The following is a 16,459-nucleotide window of genomic DNA, read 5'->3' as shown; positions in this document are numbered from 1 at the left end:
AGGATTGCTGAGAAAGAAGTGAAAGTGGCTTGGTGAGCACCTCCACCAGCTCCATCTGTACCCTTGGGTGGATCCCATCTGGCCCCATAGACTTGTGTGTGCCTAAGTGGTGTAGCAGTCACTAACCATTTCCCCTTGGATTATGGGGGCTTCATTCTGCTCCCCATCCCTGTCTTGCAGTTCAGGGGCTGGGTACCTGGAGAACAACTGGTTTTGCTATTGAAGACTGAGGCAACAGAAACCTCTTGAAGTTGTAAAACGAATAGTGGCCAATCCTGCAGGGAGGGGAGAATAACCCCATCCATCAGGACAGGCTGGGTCCTCAGCAGATGAGCAGGAACCATGAGGAGAAGGGTCTGGACACTACAAGGGACTACATCTGAGCCAGTGGTGCATGCTCACCATGAACAAGGCCAGCTGCATACAGGGCTGCATTAGGAGGAGCATTGGCCACACAGACAACTTGAGTTCTCACCCCTCTTGTCTCAGCACTGGTGTGGCCACACACACAGAGGTGTGTCTCAGTGTGGGGCTCCCCATTTTGCAGAAGTAGGGAGGAATTGGAGAGTGTCCAGAGGAGGTCTGCCAAGGTGGTGTTTGGTGCACATGACCTGTGTGGGATGGTTGAAGGATTTGGGCTTCTTTGGCCCAGAGCTAGGGAGGCTCTGGACAATATGGGAGTAGCCTGAGAGTGCCAGAAGGTTGCTTTCAGAGATGGCAGAGGTGTTCTTTGTAGTGGGAAACAGCATGAGAAAGAAATAATGCCACAAAGTTCAGCTTGGCAAGACCAGAGTGGACATGAGGAGAAAAAATGTCACTCCAAGGGCAGTGCTGTTGTGCAACAGGTCACCCTGGGTCAGCCCCAGGCTTTGTGTTTTAAGGAAGAGCCAGGGAGGCTGGAGAGATTCCAGTAAAGGCAGGAAGATGCTGAGGTGAGAGCAAGGTGCAGTAGCAGGGTGGGTGCCTACAGCCTGCAGGGAAAGAGGCAGAGGGGATGCAACACCATAGGACAGCCTGTGGGGGAGATGAGAGCGGGATGTAGAAAGGCTGAAAGCCCCCAACAGAGAGGAGCTCTTTCTGCCGTTGGCAATGGCTGTTGTCTCTGCCACTGATGCCTCTGAGGAGACACCTTATCCTTTTAGCATTAGGGCCTCATTGCCTCCTTGTCCACATCCAGGAGCCTGGGAGGTGTCGCAGCAGAGTCCTGCCCTTGGCATCACACATCCCCACATCACACGGCCCCAGGAAGAGCCCTGAGCACCGTGTGAGGGACAAGATCTCCCTTCCCAGGGGCTGGGGGTCAGTTGCTTAATGGGGTCAGGGCTTGGTCCTTTGCCTTAATGGGACACATTAAGGTTTACTCAGCATCAGAGCCAACTTTACATTTCCTTTGCCTGTCATCTCTGCCTCCAGTTTTCTGCTCTAACCAGTCCCCAGGGAGGGTTTGTCATTAATGTCCCTCAGTGGGACCCATTAAGGCTCAAAGAAACTTTGCAGTTTGCATTCGACTTCTTCAGAGGTTTCCTCATCTTCTTCTCAGTGTCTGAGCTTCATGGACTTGGCCCCAAAGCCACCAGAGAGGTCATTACAACACCTTGGGCTGGTCCTCTGCTGTTGAGCTGTTCCAGGCTCCTGGGATGCAGGGAGTGCATGGCAAGCAGGAAGAGCTGCAGAGAGACAGCTCTGCCCAGGAGCAGCTCCTCTGCAAAGCACCGCAGGGCTGAGGGCACTGCCTGCAGGCACTGAGTGGAGACAAGCAGGGCAGAGAGAGGTTAAAGGCGGTCTGGGCTGGGTGGATGGCTGAGAGCTGACTGGAGGAGCAATCTTCACAGCCTCTCCACTGTAAGTCTCTCGCTGCACGGCAATGGACATGATCTTCCTGGAGGGGTGTGATAAATCTGTCACAGCCTACAGAGATCTCTCTCCAACATAGAGGAGTAGGACCTGCTCCCGAGCAGGGCTTCCCTGCTGCACTGTCAGAGGGACAGGTAATGACAGTTGCCTTCTCCCAGGATGGCTGCAGGGGTGTGAAGCCGGGTGTGCAGGCAGGGCTGCCCAGGGCTGTCCTTCAGAGCAGGGTCCCTGCGCCCAGGGGGCTGTGTGCCAGGGCAGGGACTCTGACACTTGCCAGGGCCAGCACTCAGCCTGCCCAGGTGGCTCCGCACAGCGCTGCAGGGAGAAGGTGTGGGTGGAAGGAGCGGCCCCTGTTAGGGCACGGTCCCTCTGCTGTGGAGAGGCTGCTGCGTGGGTCAGGGCTGCTCACAGCTCCACATCACTTCAGGACATTGCCAGAGGCAGATTTTCAAGAAGCACCTCAAGGCAGGTGCTATGTGGAAGGAAAGGTGCTTTCTGAAGCCTGTGCTTTCCGTTTCCTGCTGAGTTTGTGGGGGAACATAGCAACGGAGCTGTGAGGTTTGCACAAGAGACTGAGACCTCTACAGCATTAGACTGAGAGGTCAGTAGGTCTGTGAGGAAGCTGATTCAGTCCCCTCACCAGTTCCTTTGCCTAATGAAAGCCCCATCACTTGTGTGGAATCCTCCTGGTTTATCTGACCTGCTCCTTCTCTGAGATGCTCCTGGGCAGTGTCCTGCTGCCAGGAGGGCTCTGCAGGGCAGACCTGAGCACAGAGCGGGTGGGATTTGGTCTGTGGGCACTGATAGGTAGCAGACATGGGAACAGAGAAGCAGCTCCTGGCAGGGACAGATCCAGGCAGCAGAGACACAGAGCGGGAGTGAGAGCAAAGTGCTGACAGCAAAGGCTGGGAGGGGGGAATTGGGCATCTCCCTGTCAGCCCTTCACTGAACATGTTTTTCCCCTACCAAGTCTGCCAGTCTCCTCTCCCACCCAGCAGAGCCTCTGCCCTCAAGGCGCTGGGGTCCAGGGCAGGAGCTGCCTCCTCTGCAGCCTGAGCTCCAGCAGAGGAGACTCTCCTGAGTGCCCATCTCTCCCTCCCTGGCCTTGCCTCACTTGGCAGAAGCCCTGGGGTATTTCTCCTGCTTTCTCCACCTGCCCCTGCTGCTGCTGTTTTCAGGCTCTCTAGGGATGGGCTTTGCAGCAGCAGCTCAGCAACTGCCCCTGCACGTCTTGCCATGCAGCTGTGTCCATGGGAGCAAGGTGCCCAAGGCCTCTTCTAGCCTGGGGGGGTCTGGGCAATGCAGTCCATAGGGTGGGGATAAAGCTGGCTCTCTGTTCAGGACACCCCATCTTCAGGGCATCCAGAAGCTCACAGCCCTTCCCTGGGGAGGGGACTGTGGAGATCGTCTGCATTTTGCAAGTGGCTTATCCAGTTTCCTTTCCAGTATCCAGTTTCCTTTCAGGGCAAGAGCTGAGTGTGAGCATCCTGTGGCTCAGAGAGGTTTGAGCCAAGGGCAGCTGAGAGCAAGACTGAGGGACAGACCGTCTCTCCTCCCTATGCACTAAGGGTCCAGCCCTTTGCCTGCCAGGGCTCTCAGGGTAGCACTTGTAGTGTAGCAGAAAGGCCAAGGATGCCTGCCTTCCACAAACCCCCCTCAGGTGGGACAAGGAACAGGAACAAAAGAAACCAAACCAAACCCCCACAGCTCTCCTCTGCAGTCAGGTGAGTTGGGAGGGACAATTGTGAAATGGCATTGATTTCTTGCGTGGATTTAAACAGAGATCACTCCTGGTTTCTCTCTGCCTGTTGGTGCACCGCAGGACTGACTCCTCTGGTGCCCACAGCAGAATCCCCTGCTCCCCATTGGGCCCTCAGCCAGCAGAAAAGAGAGTTGCAGCCAGGCAGCTGCATGAAGGTCTTTCTGGAAGGAGAGAGAGAGGCTGGCGGGGGGTGTTTCTGTGAGAAATGGAGCAGGATTTGCTGAGAGTTGTGTGTCCTAACTCTTCACTGCCTTTTCCTCCTTGGACAGGCCCCCATACCCAGAGGAAGCAAATGTCCAACAGCAGCTCCATAACCAAGTTTCTCCTCCTGGCATTCGCAGACACACGGGAGCTGCAGCTCTTGCACTTCTGGCTCTTCCTGGGCATCTACCTGGCTGCCCTCCTGGGCAACGGTCTCATCATCACCACCGTAGCCTGTGACCACCACCTCCACACCCCCATGTACTTCTTCCTTCTCAACCTCTCTGTCCTCGACCTGGGCTCCATCTCCACCACTGTCCCCAAAGCCATGGCCAATTCCCTGTGGGACACCAGGGCCATCTCCTACCAAGGCTGTGTGGCCCAGGTCTTTTTCTTGTTCTTTTTTATATCAGCTGAGTATTTTCTTCTCACTGTCATGGCCTACGACCGCTACATTGCCATCTGCAAACCCTTGCACTATGAGACCCTCGTGGGCAGCAGAGCTTGTGTCCACATGGCAGCAGCTGCCTGGGGCAGTGGTTTCCTCTATGCTGTGCTGCACACTGCCAATACATTTTCACTACCACTCTGCAAGGGCAATGCCGTGGAGCAGTTCTTCTGTGAAGTCCCCCAGATCCTCAAGCTCTCCTGCTCTGACACCTACCTCAGGGAAGCTGGGCTTCTTGTGGCTAGTTTCTGTTTTGCATTTGGGTGTTTTGTGTTCATTGTCGTGTCCTATGCTCAGATCTTGAGGGCCGTGCTGAAGATCCCCTCTGAGCAGGGACGGCACAAAGCCTTTTCTACGTGCCTCCCTCACCTGGCCATAGTGTCTCTGATTGTCAGCACTGGCATGGTTGCCTACCTGAAGCCCCCCTCCATCTCCTCCCCATCCCTGGACCTGGTGGTGTCAGTTCTGTACTCGGTGGTGCCTGCAGCAGTCAACCCCGTCATCTACAGCATGAGGAACAAGGAGCTCAAGGATGGCCTATGGAAACTGACCCAATGGACATAGCGTCACTGACAACAGCCTGCCTCCCAGCTCTTCACATTTCCCGGCGCTTATTTTGGCCAGCAGTCTGCTTTTTTTCCCCTGTAATACTTCTACTTCTGTAAAATTTTCTAGGTTGATACTTCTTCTCTTGAGTCTTTATCCTGTTTGATCTGACCCTTACACCATACTGTGTCAGATGTGACCTGTCTAAGAGCAGCTCTTCAATAAAAGGGCATCTCCTGGGTGCAGTGCCTGAAGGTTGGGCTCTTCCTCCCAAGTGGCTGCCAATAAAATGTCCAAGGAATTGGTCTTTTAAAATTCTTTTCTCCATATGTTCTCACTGTGTTTGTGGTTTAGCTCACAATACCATTGGGTTCCACTGGACCAGAAGTTCTGGTTTTAAAGGCTTTCTTGTTGGTGTAAGATGGTGCATGAGCTCCCCATTCCCTCCTCAGGCTGCTTCACATATGTCAGGACTCATGGCGTATAGCCATGTTCATGGAAATGAATTTGGAGCAATCAGGAGAGGAGAAGGGCTCAAGACGTGCCCTGGGGTGGGAGTGAATGGAGGCACACAAAGTGAAACACCCTCAAACACCCCAAAAGCAAAGCACGAAATCAAGGTATGCACAAAGAAGGCCTCTGCAGTGCCATGGGAGTCCGTGTGGACCCAGTGGGCATGGCAAAGGGAGACTGGAGAGATGCGGCAGGTGCCTGAGGAGCCCCAGGGCCAGGACTCTTGTGCTGTCCTAGGGAGAGGGGCTGGTGGGGCAAGAGAAGGGTGCAAATGCAGTTGGGGTTAGGGACAACCTACAATATGAATGCAGCAGAGCTAGAGATTGACTGGCCTCTGTTTCCTCTTGCCCTTTTGGACAGCAGCAGCCCTGGGGCTGATGGGGAGGCTGACCCCCCTGTCTGACCTCCAGGAGCTGCTGTGCCCTTCAGAGCAGCTGGAGCTGTGGCTGAGTGGTCGGAGTGCTGCAGCCCCTGTGGTGGGCACTGCCATGGGGCCAGGGAGGTGTGGAGAGCTGGATCTGGGGCTGGGCTGGAAAAGTCCTGGAAGAGGAAACACCAGTGTAGAGCTAAGCTGTGTGAGTGTGCAGGAGAAGGGCACACAACAGGGTGCTCACAAGGCAGAGCCAGGTGACAAAATGAAGGAAGCAAGGCACCAAAGGTGCAGAAGAGAGGAGCTCGGTCTGTGCCATGCTCCCTGCACACCCCGGGGAAGCTGCCCATAGGAAAATTGTCCCAGACCGGTCCCACACACCAGCCGTTTCCATCTCTGGCCATACACCCCAGCCCTGAGAAGGGACCTTTGCTGTACGGTCACCTCCGTCTTCTTCCGAGGCTCAGTGATCCCCAACTCCACAGCCATGATTAATAAAGAGGAAACCAGTTTCCTACTGACACTCTTTACACACCAAGTCCCAGAGCTCTTGCCACAGCTGCTCTCTCAGCCAAGCCCATTCTCAGACAGCTCCAGCTAGAGCAGGTGCTCATGGCCTTGTCTTGACAAATACTGAAACTGTCCAGTGATTCAGATCCCACCAGCTGGCCTGGGTCCTTGCCCCAGTGTTTGACTCTGAGGGATTTCTCAAAACCCCAGCTCTGTCAGCCTCTCCTTGTCCATAACGTGCTCCAGGCCCCAACCATCCTTCTGGCCTTTGCAGGACTTGCTCCAGTCTGTCAGGGTCTGTATTGTGCTGGGAAGCCCCATACTGGGTGCAGCAGTCCTGGGGTGATCATGTGGTGGGTTAACGTTGACCAGCAGCCAGACAGCCACCCAGCCGCTCACTCACTCCCCCAGCTCAACAGGACAAGGGGAGAAAATAAATCAGAAAAGCGCATTGCTAAAGGTGTGTGTGGGTTAAGAGGCCAGAAATGTTGGCACTGTGGTAGGTGTTCGGTTTGGTTTGACCCCAGCCAGCAGCTAAGCACCCACAAAGTCGTTTGCTCACTCTCCCCTACCCCCACCACCCCCAGCAAGACGGGGGAGGGAATTGGAACTGCAAAAGCAAGAAAACTCATGGGTGAAAACAAAGACATTTTAATAGGTGAAGCAAAAGCTGTGTCTACAAGCAAAGCAAAATGAGGAATTCATGCACTACGTCCCATCGGCAGGCAGATGTTTAGCCATTTCCAGGAAAGCAGGCCTTGGGAAGACAAATGCCTTGATCACAAATATCTCCCCTTTTTCCTTCTTCTGTTGAGTTTGGGTGTTGGTTTTTTTTTTTTCTGAGCCTGCCATCATTTGAAATGGAATATCCCTTTGGTCATTCTGGGTCAGCTGTCCCAGCTGTGCTCCTGCCAACTTCTTGTGTCCCCCCAGCCTACTTGCTGCAGGGGCAGAGTGGGAAAAAGAGAAAGCCTTCATGCTCTGCAAGGACTCTTCAGCAATAGCCAAAACACTGTTGCTTTCTCAGTGCTGTGTTAGTAACAAATCCAAAGCACATCACCCTGTGGGCTGCTATGAAGAACATTAACTCCATCCCAGCCATTTACAGGTCATACATCAGGGTGAGGAATGAACAATGTCTCGATTAAATGATCTGAGGAAATCAGTGGATCACAGCACCTGGCTCTTGTGGGGGACTCAGTTTCCTCAGTGTTCACTGGTCAAGCGAGACAGCAGGATGCAAACCTTCCAGGAGGTTTCTTGTGCTGTTTGTGGAAACGTTCTTAGCAGAGCTGCCAAAGAGTCCCTTCAGTCTTCTGCTCACCTGGACCTGGCACTCCCAAAAGAGGAAGAGCTGGTCAGGCATGTGAATACCAGTGTCAGCCTTGGCTGTGGTGACCATGAAATGCTGGTCTCCCAAGTCTCCAGGGAGGTGGGGAAGGAGGGTAGCAGAGCACAGAGCCTGGACTTCAGGGCATGAGAAGATGGCCTATGGAGGGCACTGCAGGTGGGATCCCATGGGGGCAGTGTCAGGGCCCTGAGAGCATCCCTAGGCCTTCATGACCCTGACCAGCCTAACGTGGGGCCTGGACCCACAACTCTGTCCATGGGCCCAGGGGACCATTGAAGCCCAAGCCTGAGCTTCAGCCCCAGTTTGAGCTATGCTGTAGGTGTACTGGTTTCCAGACCAGCCATAGACACAGCCTTGCCTGTCCATGAACCCTGTTGATTGGGGCTTGCAGTCTCACTTCCCAGCTTGGTTCTTTATGGGGTGTACAATGAAGTGACACTGTGGCCCTCCAAGTGCCACACCCCAGGTGATTCACAGAGGCCTAGGGTCCTCTGCTTCCCTTCTTCCCATCACTTGGTCATGTCTGGGGAGGAGAGGAAGGAAAAGCAGGTGAGCTTTCTGGGTGCCAATTGTGGAAAGTGGGCAGCAGAGCCATCACAAGTGAAATGATCTAAAGGCTATATTAGTTCAAAACTGCTTTCTTGGAGCTCCTTTCTTGGAGGCTGAAATCTTCAGCAGGAACCTGGAAGCCCTGAGATCCCTCCATCTCCCTCTCTTTCAGTAATTAATTTGATAGTACCCAAGTCTGAGGCTGTTTTCAATTCAATTTACAGCCTAAAGCACCCCTGCTCTGGAGATGTGCCAGGAAACTTGCAGAAGAAACATACTCTTCTGCACAAGAAGGTGGATGTTCCCAAGAGTCTCAGGAGCCATGGCATAGTGACAGCTGTGTTCAGGGAGCTGGTCAAATGCCTCATCTCCATTTCTGTAACGGTGCCTTAGATGCCTGGTTCATGTGTAAACTCTCTCTGCAAATGCTGACATTTACTGTGCTACCTGTTCTGAGCCCAGAGCTGGCCCTGCTTGGAGCTGGGCGTTGGACTCGACACTTCCTGAGCTCCCTTTTACCCTGAATTGTCCTGTGATGTAGGGACCCTCACCTCTAGCTTAGTCTCTTCATGGAGGGCACGTTGGAAGGCACAGGCTCATGCAAGGGTTGGTGGGGAAGAGACTGCTGGGGCTCTCTAGTCCAGCCTCCAGGCTGGCTGCGACTTTGTAGAGCTGAAACCTGAAGCGCTCCAAAGGTGGAGATCACAGCAATGCTCCTCCTAGGCCCTTATATTTTTCCTAAGGCTCAGCCTAGAGCTCCCAAGAGGCAGTTTGTGGCTGTTGCCTCTGTCATCTCATTGGCCACTGCAGAAGCGAGCTTGGCTCCATCATCTCTCCAGGTAGCTGTAGGCTCTCATTAGGTTGCCCTGTGCCTCCACTTCAGCAGGCTCTAGCGAGGCCCACTTCCCTCAGACTGTCCTCACACCTCATAGTTTATGTCCCAAGCTCCATCTTGCTGGGCCTCCTCAGGACCTGCACCTCTTTATTCTCCTTTGGAATTGTGAGACCCACTGGCTCCTATGGCATCCGCTACGGTGCCCAGGCCCTTCTCCGCAGGGAACTCCTTAGCCGGTCAGGTCCCTACCAGTGCTGCTGCATGAGTTGCTGTGCAGCTTGTGGGTTGAGATAAAAACAGTTTAACAGGCAAAAGAAAAAGATAGAACCAAACATAAACCAAAACCAACAGGCAACGCATGGGCAATCACTCACCACCTCTCACAAGCAGACTGATGCCCAGCCAGCCTCCCTTTAACAGACACCTTGAATGACAAAAACCACCTCCTTCTTCCTCTGCCCCGGCTCTTCTTGCTGAGCATGACATCATCTGGTATGGAACATCCCTTTGGTCAGTTGGGGTCAGCTTTCTGGGCTGTGTCCCCCTGCCAACTCCTTGCCCGCTCCCAGCCTACTCACTGGGAGGGAGCAGAGTGTGAAACAGAGAAGACCTTGACACTCTGCAACCACTGCTCAGCAACAGCCAAAACACTGGTGTGTTATCAACGCTGTTTGAGGCACAAATGCAAACACATAGCACCATAGGGGCTGCTACAAAGGAAGTTAACACCATCCCAGCCAGACCCAGTACACTTGAACTGGGGGCCCAGAAGTGGACACAGTAGTGTCCAGGTGGTCTAACGAGTGATGAGCAGGGGGAGACGATGTCTTCCCTCACACTTTTGGTGAGGCTTCTCTTTATACACTCCAGGACACTGCTGGCTGCCTTTGTTACCAGGTCGCACTGGGTTGTGTAGATCACTGCTGGATCCTGTTTTGCCCTCTGTTCCCCAGCTCCACCAGGGCCGTTTACACAGATCTGGTCCCTGGCCAGGCAGTCCCCAGCCCCTGCCACTGCAAGCCGTTAGTCTATCCCAGGTGCAGGATCTGGCCTTTGTTCTTCTTCTAGTTCATGAATTTCCTGACAGGACAGTCCTCCTGCCTGTCTCGTTTCTCCTGAATGACATCCCTAAGGCACAGGAATGGTCCTTCCAGTGTAGTGTCATTGACAAATGTGGTGAGAGTTTCCTCCTCTGGGTCATGGACACACATGTTAAACTGCACAGGGCCCAGGAGAGTCCCTTGTGCTGCCCCACAATGCCCCAGGATGTGCCAGTGGCCTTCAGGTAGGCTATGACCCCTTCACCACTGCTCTCTCAGCCTCATCGTCCAACTGGTGTTTTACCCAGCCATTTGTTGACCCGTCCAGGCTCTAATGCCCTAACTTGGGTACAAGAATATTGAGGGAGACCATGCCACAGGCTTGCTTAAGCTGACGTGAAGAACATCCACTGTTCTCCCCTCACGCACAAAGGCAGTTACTTCGTCATGAAGGCAAGCAAGTTGACGAGGCATGATTTACCCTTTGGAAGTCCATGCTGACTGCTTGTGGACACATTCTTCTCTTTCAGGGTCCCAGACATGTCACCCAGGAGGACTCCAGCTGATGGCACACTCCTCACCAAACTGAGCTTGTACAGCCTGTGGTTCCCTGGGGTGCACTTTTGGTCTCTTTCAAAGGCGGGTGCAACATAGGCTTGTCCTCACTCACAAGAGACCTCTACCAATCCCTTGGCCTTTCCAAAGGCACATTCCACAGAAATACCAATCTTCCCCTATAACTTCATTACCGCTATTCTGCCTATCTTTTTTTTTAATTTCTCTCATCTTTCATATACTTTCCCCTGTCCTGACACAAAGACCATTTCTAAAGTCATCTTTTCAGATGCAGACTGCCTCGACAAAGGCCCTTGCCATGATTCCCCAGCTTTCTCCTTGCCTTACTCTTTGTTCATTCAGATACCTCTCACCTATGCTGCTGCTTTGAGCTTCAGGGACTAAACACTTGCCTGTCTTTCAGTAGTCTAATTGTCTCTCTTTAAGAGCCAACTCTAGTTATGTTTATATCTCCCTTTTTGTATCTATCCATCTACAACATTTCTCATAAGATTATGCCTTGTAGAAAGTCAGCCTCATGAGAGGCAGCTTGTACTTAGCATATGGCTGAGGAGTGTGTTTTATTGTTCATGAAACTTCATCATGCTTTACTTTTCTTTGCTTGGAAAGAGGAAAATTCCTTCTGTGCCTGTGTGCAGCCGGTTCTCTAAGGAGATCGGGTGGGAGATGGTGCCATGGAGCTGTAACATTCAGCTCCCAGAGGTCAGTGAAGTCTGAGGTAAGGCAAAGTGAAGCAAGGCCCAGGTGGCCAATGACAGAAATGGTGAGGCTGGGGAGGTGAGGAGCAAGGTTGTCCATAGAGTGTCAGACCTCAAGGGGCTGCTTTTCCTGCCTGTCCAGACTTCCTGAGGAGACACCCTGCATCAATATCAATTGGAGAATGCTGCTATCACCTCTTCTTTAATCTGAATTTAATAAAATACCACGTTTAAAAAAATATTTTTTATTTGGCACACTTTGAACTCTTCCTCTTAAACTACCCTATGAAATGTTTCCAATTAGCTGTACAAGTCTTGGAGACGTCAAGAAAATTACAGGAAGACAACTAGCTCATTAAGGCTTTCTGTATTTTAATGAGCCCCATGGTGTATTTGTCCCTGGGTCTGTGAAGCTCAGATACTGAGAGGAGACTGAACAAACCTCTCAAGAAGTCAAAGCCAGAAGAAAAACCTTGAAGCATTGATTGGCCCCACTGAGGGCCATTACTGACAAAGCCTCCCCAAGGACTCGTTAGAGCAGATAACTGGAGGCTCTGATTGCAGGTAGGCAAAGGCAACCTGCAGGGGGCTGTAATGCTGAGAAAAGCCTTGGTTTGTTTTATGAAGCAGCAAGGCCAAACCCTGACCCCCAGGCCCTGGGAAGGCAGATCTTGTCCCTCATGAGTGGCTCAGGGCTCTTCCTGGGGGCAGGGGGATGTGAGGATGAGCAATGCCAAGTGTCAAAAAACCGTGCAACACTTCCCGGCCTCCCCAAGAAGAGGTGAGGAAGAAACAAAATCCAGAGCCTCCAAAGACTCCTGGTTTCTCCTGGTAGGCCTCGGTAGCAGAGGCAACTGCCATAGCCAAGAGGGCAAAGACCTCGTCCCTGTTGGGCTTAGGGGGAGGGTTTGGTGTTCTGCTGAGGGTGTCTAGTTAGTGTGAGGATATGGGCTCACTTGGTGGGTTAGGGTTGCGTGTAGGGCTGGTGAGAGGGCTAGGGTCAAGGCTAGCAGTTTAATGTTTGGGCTAAAGGCTAGGAATTTGAGTGAGGAATAGGGTAAGAGTAGGAGTTTATGGTTTGGGGCTTTGGTTTAGAGGTCCGGTTTGAGGTTAGGGATTAGAGTAGTGGATTCGTGTCAGGGTGAAGGGTGCCATTTAGGGGTAGGGTTAGGGCTTAAGGTTACTGGTTAGAAACAGGGTAGATGCCCAACGTGAGTGTTTTCACAGTCAGTGTCACATTAGCATCAAAATTACCCGAACACGTCTTTCCTCTTCAAAGTCTTTCCTCTCTGTTGGCCAAACCTCTCTTCCCTCCCCCAAATCTTGTCCCAGCTACCCCTGACCTCCCCAAATCTCTCATCTTGTTGGGGACAGCACTGTAATGGCTTTCAAGACCTCAGAGTACCTGCCTCCCCACTGCTGGCTGGTCAGAAGTGACCTCACAGCCAGCATCCAAGGGGACACAATGTGCTGCTGTGCTGGAGAGGTTCTTGCTCAGCCTGCCCAGCAGTGCTGGAGGCAGGTGATGCCCTCCGCCACCCCTAAGGTACTCTGCCTGCCTACCAGCTCATGCTCCAGCAGTGCTCCCATATATCCTGGGACACATGGGTGCTTCAGCTACCCCAGGGCAGTGGCCACCTCTGTGTGGATGACTGAATCAAGCCCTGAATGCAGATTTTCAGAAAAACTTGTAAAAACTTCAGCATAAAAGAACTCAATATAATAGCTGAAAAACTCTTTGTTTCCATCATTGCTAGTGTTTTAATGACTTTTCATTATTTTTTTCATAGTTTTTTATTAACAGCACCAAGGGTCTGTACTAGCAAGCTGATTATGCCCTCTTGCTCTATGGAAATAGCTTTATGCAGACACTTACCACAGGAAATTTTGTTTATCAATGGTTCAAATGGAGAAACATTGCTCAGAGGAACGACTGTACTTATATTGGCACATTTGATGTCTCTACTTCTGCCTCTCTGTCTTTTCTCCTTCGTCTGCCTATTCTACCTTTAGTGAACTCTCCAAGGGAAGCACTCATTGCATGACAGAGTAACTCAGGTTGGAAGAGACTCGAACATTGTCTTGTCCAACTCTCCCGTTCAAGGCAGGGTGAAGTAGGAGAGGTAGGTAAAAGTCTCCCCCCCACATTGCCATCATCCACAAAGAAGCTGAAGGTGAGCTCCATCCCGTCATACAGGGAGATAATAAAGATGTTCAACAGTGTCGGCCCAAGTGCTGGTCACTCAGGGATGTCGCTAGTGACTGGTTGCCAGGAAGACTCCATACCACCGATGACATCTGGACCGGATCGTCCAGCTAAACTCCTCTAGCCTCTTCTTGTTGCCTCCTGTTGCCTCCTGTTGCCTCCTGTTACTTCTTCACCTCCTCCTCCTGTTTCCTCATCCTCCTGTTGCCTCCTGTTGTCTCCATCTCTGGTGTCCTGTTTCCTCCTTTTGCCGCCTCCTCCTCTTTCCTCCTTCTCTTCCTCCTCCTCCTTTTGCCTCGTGTTGCCTCCTGTTGCCTTCTCCTCCCCTTCTTCTTGTTGCCTCCTGTTGTCTCTTCCTCCTCCTCCTTTTAATGCCTCCTGGTGTCTTCTGTTTCCTTCTTCTCCTGTTGCCTGCTTTTGCCTCCTGTTGCCTCCAGTTGTCTCCTCCTGATTCCTCCTGTTGCCTCTCCCTCAAGTTGCTTCCTGTTTCCTCTTGTTGGCTCTCCCTTCACCTCTCATTGCCTCCTCTTGCCTCTTTCTCCTCCTCCTGTTGCCTCCTGTTGCCTCTTCCTGATCTCCCTCCTCTTGGTTCCTCTTTCCTCCTCTTGCCTCCTTTTCCTCATCCTGCTGTTGCCTCCATTTCCCTCCTCCTCCTCTTCCCTCCTGTTTATGCCTCCTCTTGTTGCCTCTTACTGTCTTCTGTTGCCTCCTACTCCATTTGCATCCTCTTCTCTCCTCCTCCTCTTCCTCCTCCTGTTGCCTCCCATTGACTAGTTTCCTCCTCTTGCCTCCTCATCCACTTCCTCCTGTTGGTTTCTCTTGCCACTTGTTGTTTCGTCTTTCTCTTGTTTTCTCCTCCTTCTTTTGTTGTCTCCTGTCCTTCTGTTGCCTCATCATCCTGTTGCATCTTGTTGCATCCTCCTCCTGTTGCTTCCTGTTATCTCCTCCTCCTGTTTCCTTCTGTTGCCTCCTCCTCCTCATTCTCCTGTTGCCCTTTGTTGCCTCCTCCTCCTCCTACTGTTCCCTCTTGTTTCCTGCTGGCATCTCTTGTTCCTCCTCCTCCTTTTGCATCCTGTTGCCTCCTCCACCTCTTGACTCCTCCTCCTCCTTCTCCTCTTTTTTCCTCTTGCCTCCTCTTGCCTCCTCTTTTTCCTCCTCCTCTTGCCCCCTCTTGCCCCCTCCTCCTCCTGTCGCCTCCTGTTTTCCTCCTGTTGCCTCCTGCTCCTTTTCCCTCCTCCTCCTCTCTTTGCCTCCTCCTCCTATTCCCTCGTGTGGACTCCTGTTTCCTCCTCCTCTTCCTCTTGCCTCTGGTTCCCTCTTGCTGACTTTTCCTCCTACTCGTATTGGCTCCTGTTTCTTCTGTTACCTCCTGTGGCTTCCTCCTCCTCCTCCTCATTTTGTCTCTTTTTTCTTCCTCTTGCATCCTATTCCTTGTTCTCCTCCTCCTCTTGCCTCCTGTTACTCCTTGTGTCCTCCTTTTCCTCCTCTTTCTTCTTCTCCTGTTTCCTTCTGTTGCATCCTCCTCCTCTTGCTGCATCCTGATCTCCTGTGTCCTCCTCCTCCTCCTCCTCCTGTTCTCTCCTGTTGCCCTTTCTTGCCTCCTGTGGCCTCCTGTTTCCTACTCTTATTGCTGCCTCTGGTTGCCCCCTCCTCCACTTGCCTCCTGTTGCCTCCTGTTGCTTCATCCGCCTCCTGTTGTCTCCTGTTGCGTCCTGTTGCCACCTCCTCCTCTTCCTCCTCTTCAGGTTCACTCCTCCTGCCTCCTGTTGCCTCCTCACCCTCCTCTTTCTTCTTCTTCCTCCTCCTCTTCCTCCTCCTGCACTTCCTTCATCTCTTACCCCATTCTCCTTCCCTTGTTGCCTCCTCCTCCTGTGCCTTCTCTTCCTCCTCCTCTTCCTGTTGCCTCCTGTTGCCTCCTGTTGCCTTCTCCTCTTCCTCCCCCTTCTCCTCCTGTTGCCTCCTCCTCCTCCTGTTCTATCTCGGATTGCTTCCGTTCCTCCTCTTACTCTTACTCTTATTGTTTCCTCTTCCTCCTCTTCCTCCTCTTCTTGTCTCTTGTTGCCTCCTCTTGCTTCCTGTTCCATCCTCTTCCTTTTGCCTGTTCTCATCATCCTCCTGAACCTCCTGTTGCCTTCTCCTCCTCCTCCTCCTCTTCCTCCTCTTCCTTTTGCCTCCTGTTTGCTCCTGTTGCCTCCCCCCTTTCCTGTTGCCACCTCTTGCCTCCTGTTGGATGGTCCTCCTCTTACCTCGTGTTGCTTCCTGTTGCCTCCACTTGACTCTTGTTGCCTCTCCCTCTTGTTGCCTCCTCTTCCTTCTCCTCCTTTTCCTCCTGTTAACTCCTGTTGCCTCCTGTTCCTCATGTTGCCTTTATGTCCTCCTCCTCCTCCTGTTGCCACCTCTTGTCTTTTTTCCCTCCTCCTGCTCTTCTTCCTCCTTCTCCTGTTGCCTCCTCTTTCTGTTGCCTTCTCCCCTTTCTCTTCCTTCTGCTCCTGCTACATCCTTCTCATTTTCTTCCTCTTCCTGTTTCCTTCTCCTCCTCTTCTTATTGTTTTCTACTCCTGTCCTCTTCCTTTTGCCTTCTCTACCTGTTGCTTACTTCACCTTCTTCTCCTCCTGTTTCCTCTTCCTTCTCCTATTCACGTTACTGATGTTCCTCCTCCTCCTCCTTTTCCTCTTGCTTAGAGACTTCCTCCTCCTCTTCTGGTTGTTTATGGTTTTCCTGTTGTTGTTCCTCCTCCTCTTCTTTTTCTTTCTTTCTTTCTTTTTTTTTTTTCCTCTCCATTCTTCTCTTTTTTTCTCCTCCTCCTTCGTATTCTTCCTGGTCCTGTTCCTTCTCCTTCCTCCTCTTCCTTCTCTTTATACTTCTGCTGTTGCTGTTCTTGTTTGTCCACCTCCCTCTCCTCCTTTTTCTCCTCCTTTTATTCCTTCTCAACTTTATCTTCATTGCTCTTTTCTTCTCCTCCTGTTCTTCTTTTTAATCCTGCCACGATTTCTCCTTTT

The 16,459-nt window shown here is 52.1% G+C and overlaps 1 protein-coding gene across 1 annotated transcript; it reads left to right on the top strand.

Moving 5' to 3' along the window:
* Positions 1 to 449: 449 nt before the first annotated feature.
* LOC140645590 (olfactory receptor 14C36-like) lies at positions 450 to 4,829 on the top strand. The gene is made up of 2 exons (XM_072849049.1): positions 450 to 514; positions 3,886 to 4,829. The coding sequence occupies exon 2, from the start codon at positions 3,909 to 3,911 to the stop codon at positions 4,827 to 4,829; it is 921 nt and encodes a 306-aa protein (XP_072705150.1). The 5' UTR covers positions 450 to 514; positions 3,886 to 3,908.
* Positions 4,830 to 16,459: the final 11,630 nt, after the last annotated feature.

This window comes from Ciconia boyciana, chromosome 35, assembly GCF_034638445.1.
Source record: "Ciconia boyciana chromosome 35, ASM3463844v1, whole genome shotgun sequence".
Taxonomy (NCBI): Eukaryota; Metazoa; Chordata; class Aves; order Ciconiiformes; family Ciconiidae; genus Ciconia; species Ciconia boyciana.
Note: the sequence above shows the minus strand (reverse complement) of the source record. Positions and strands in the feature narration are given on the sequence as shown.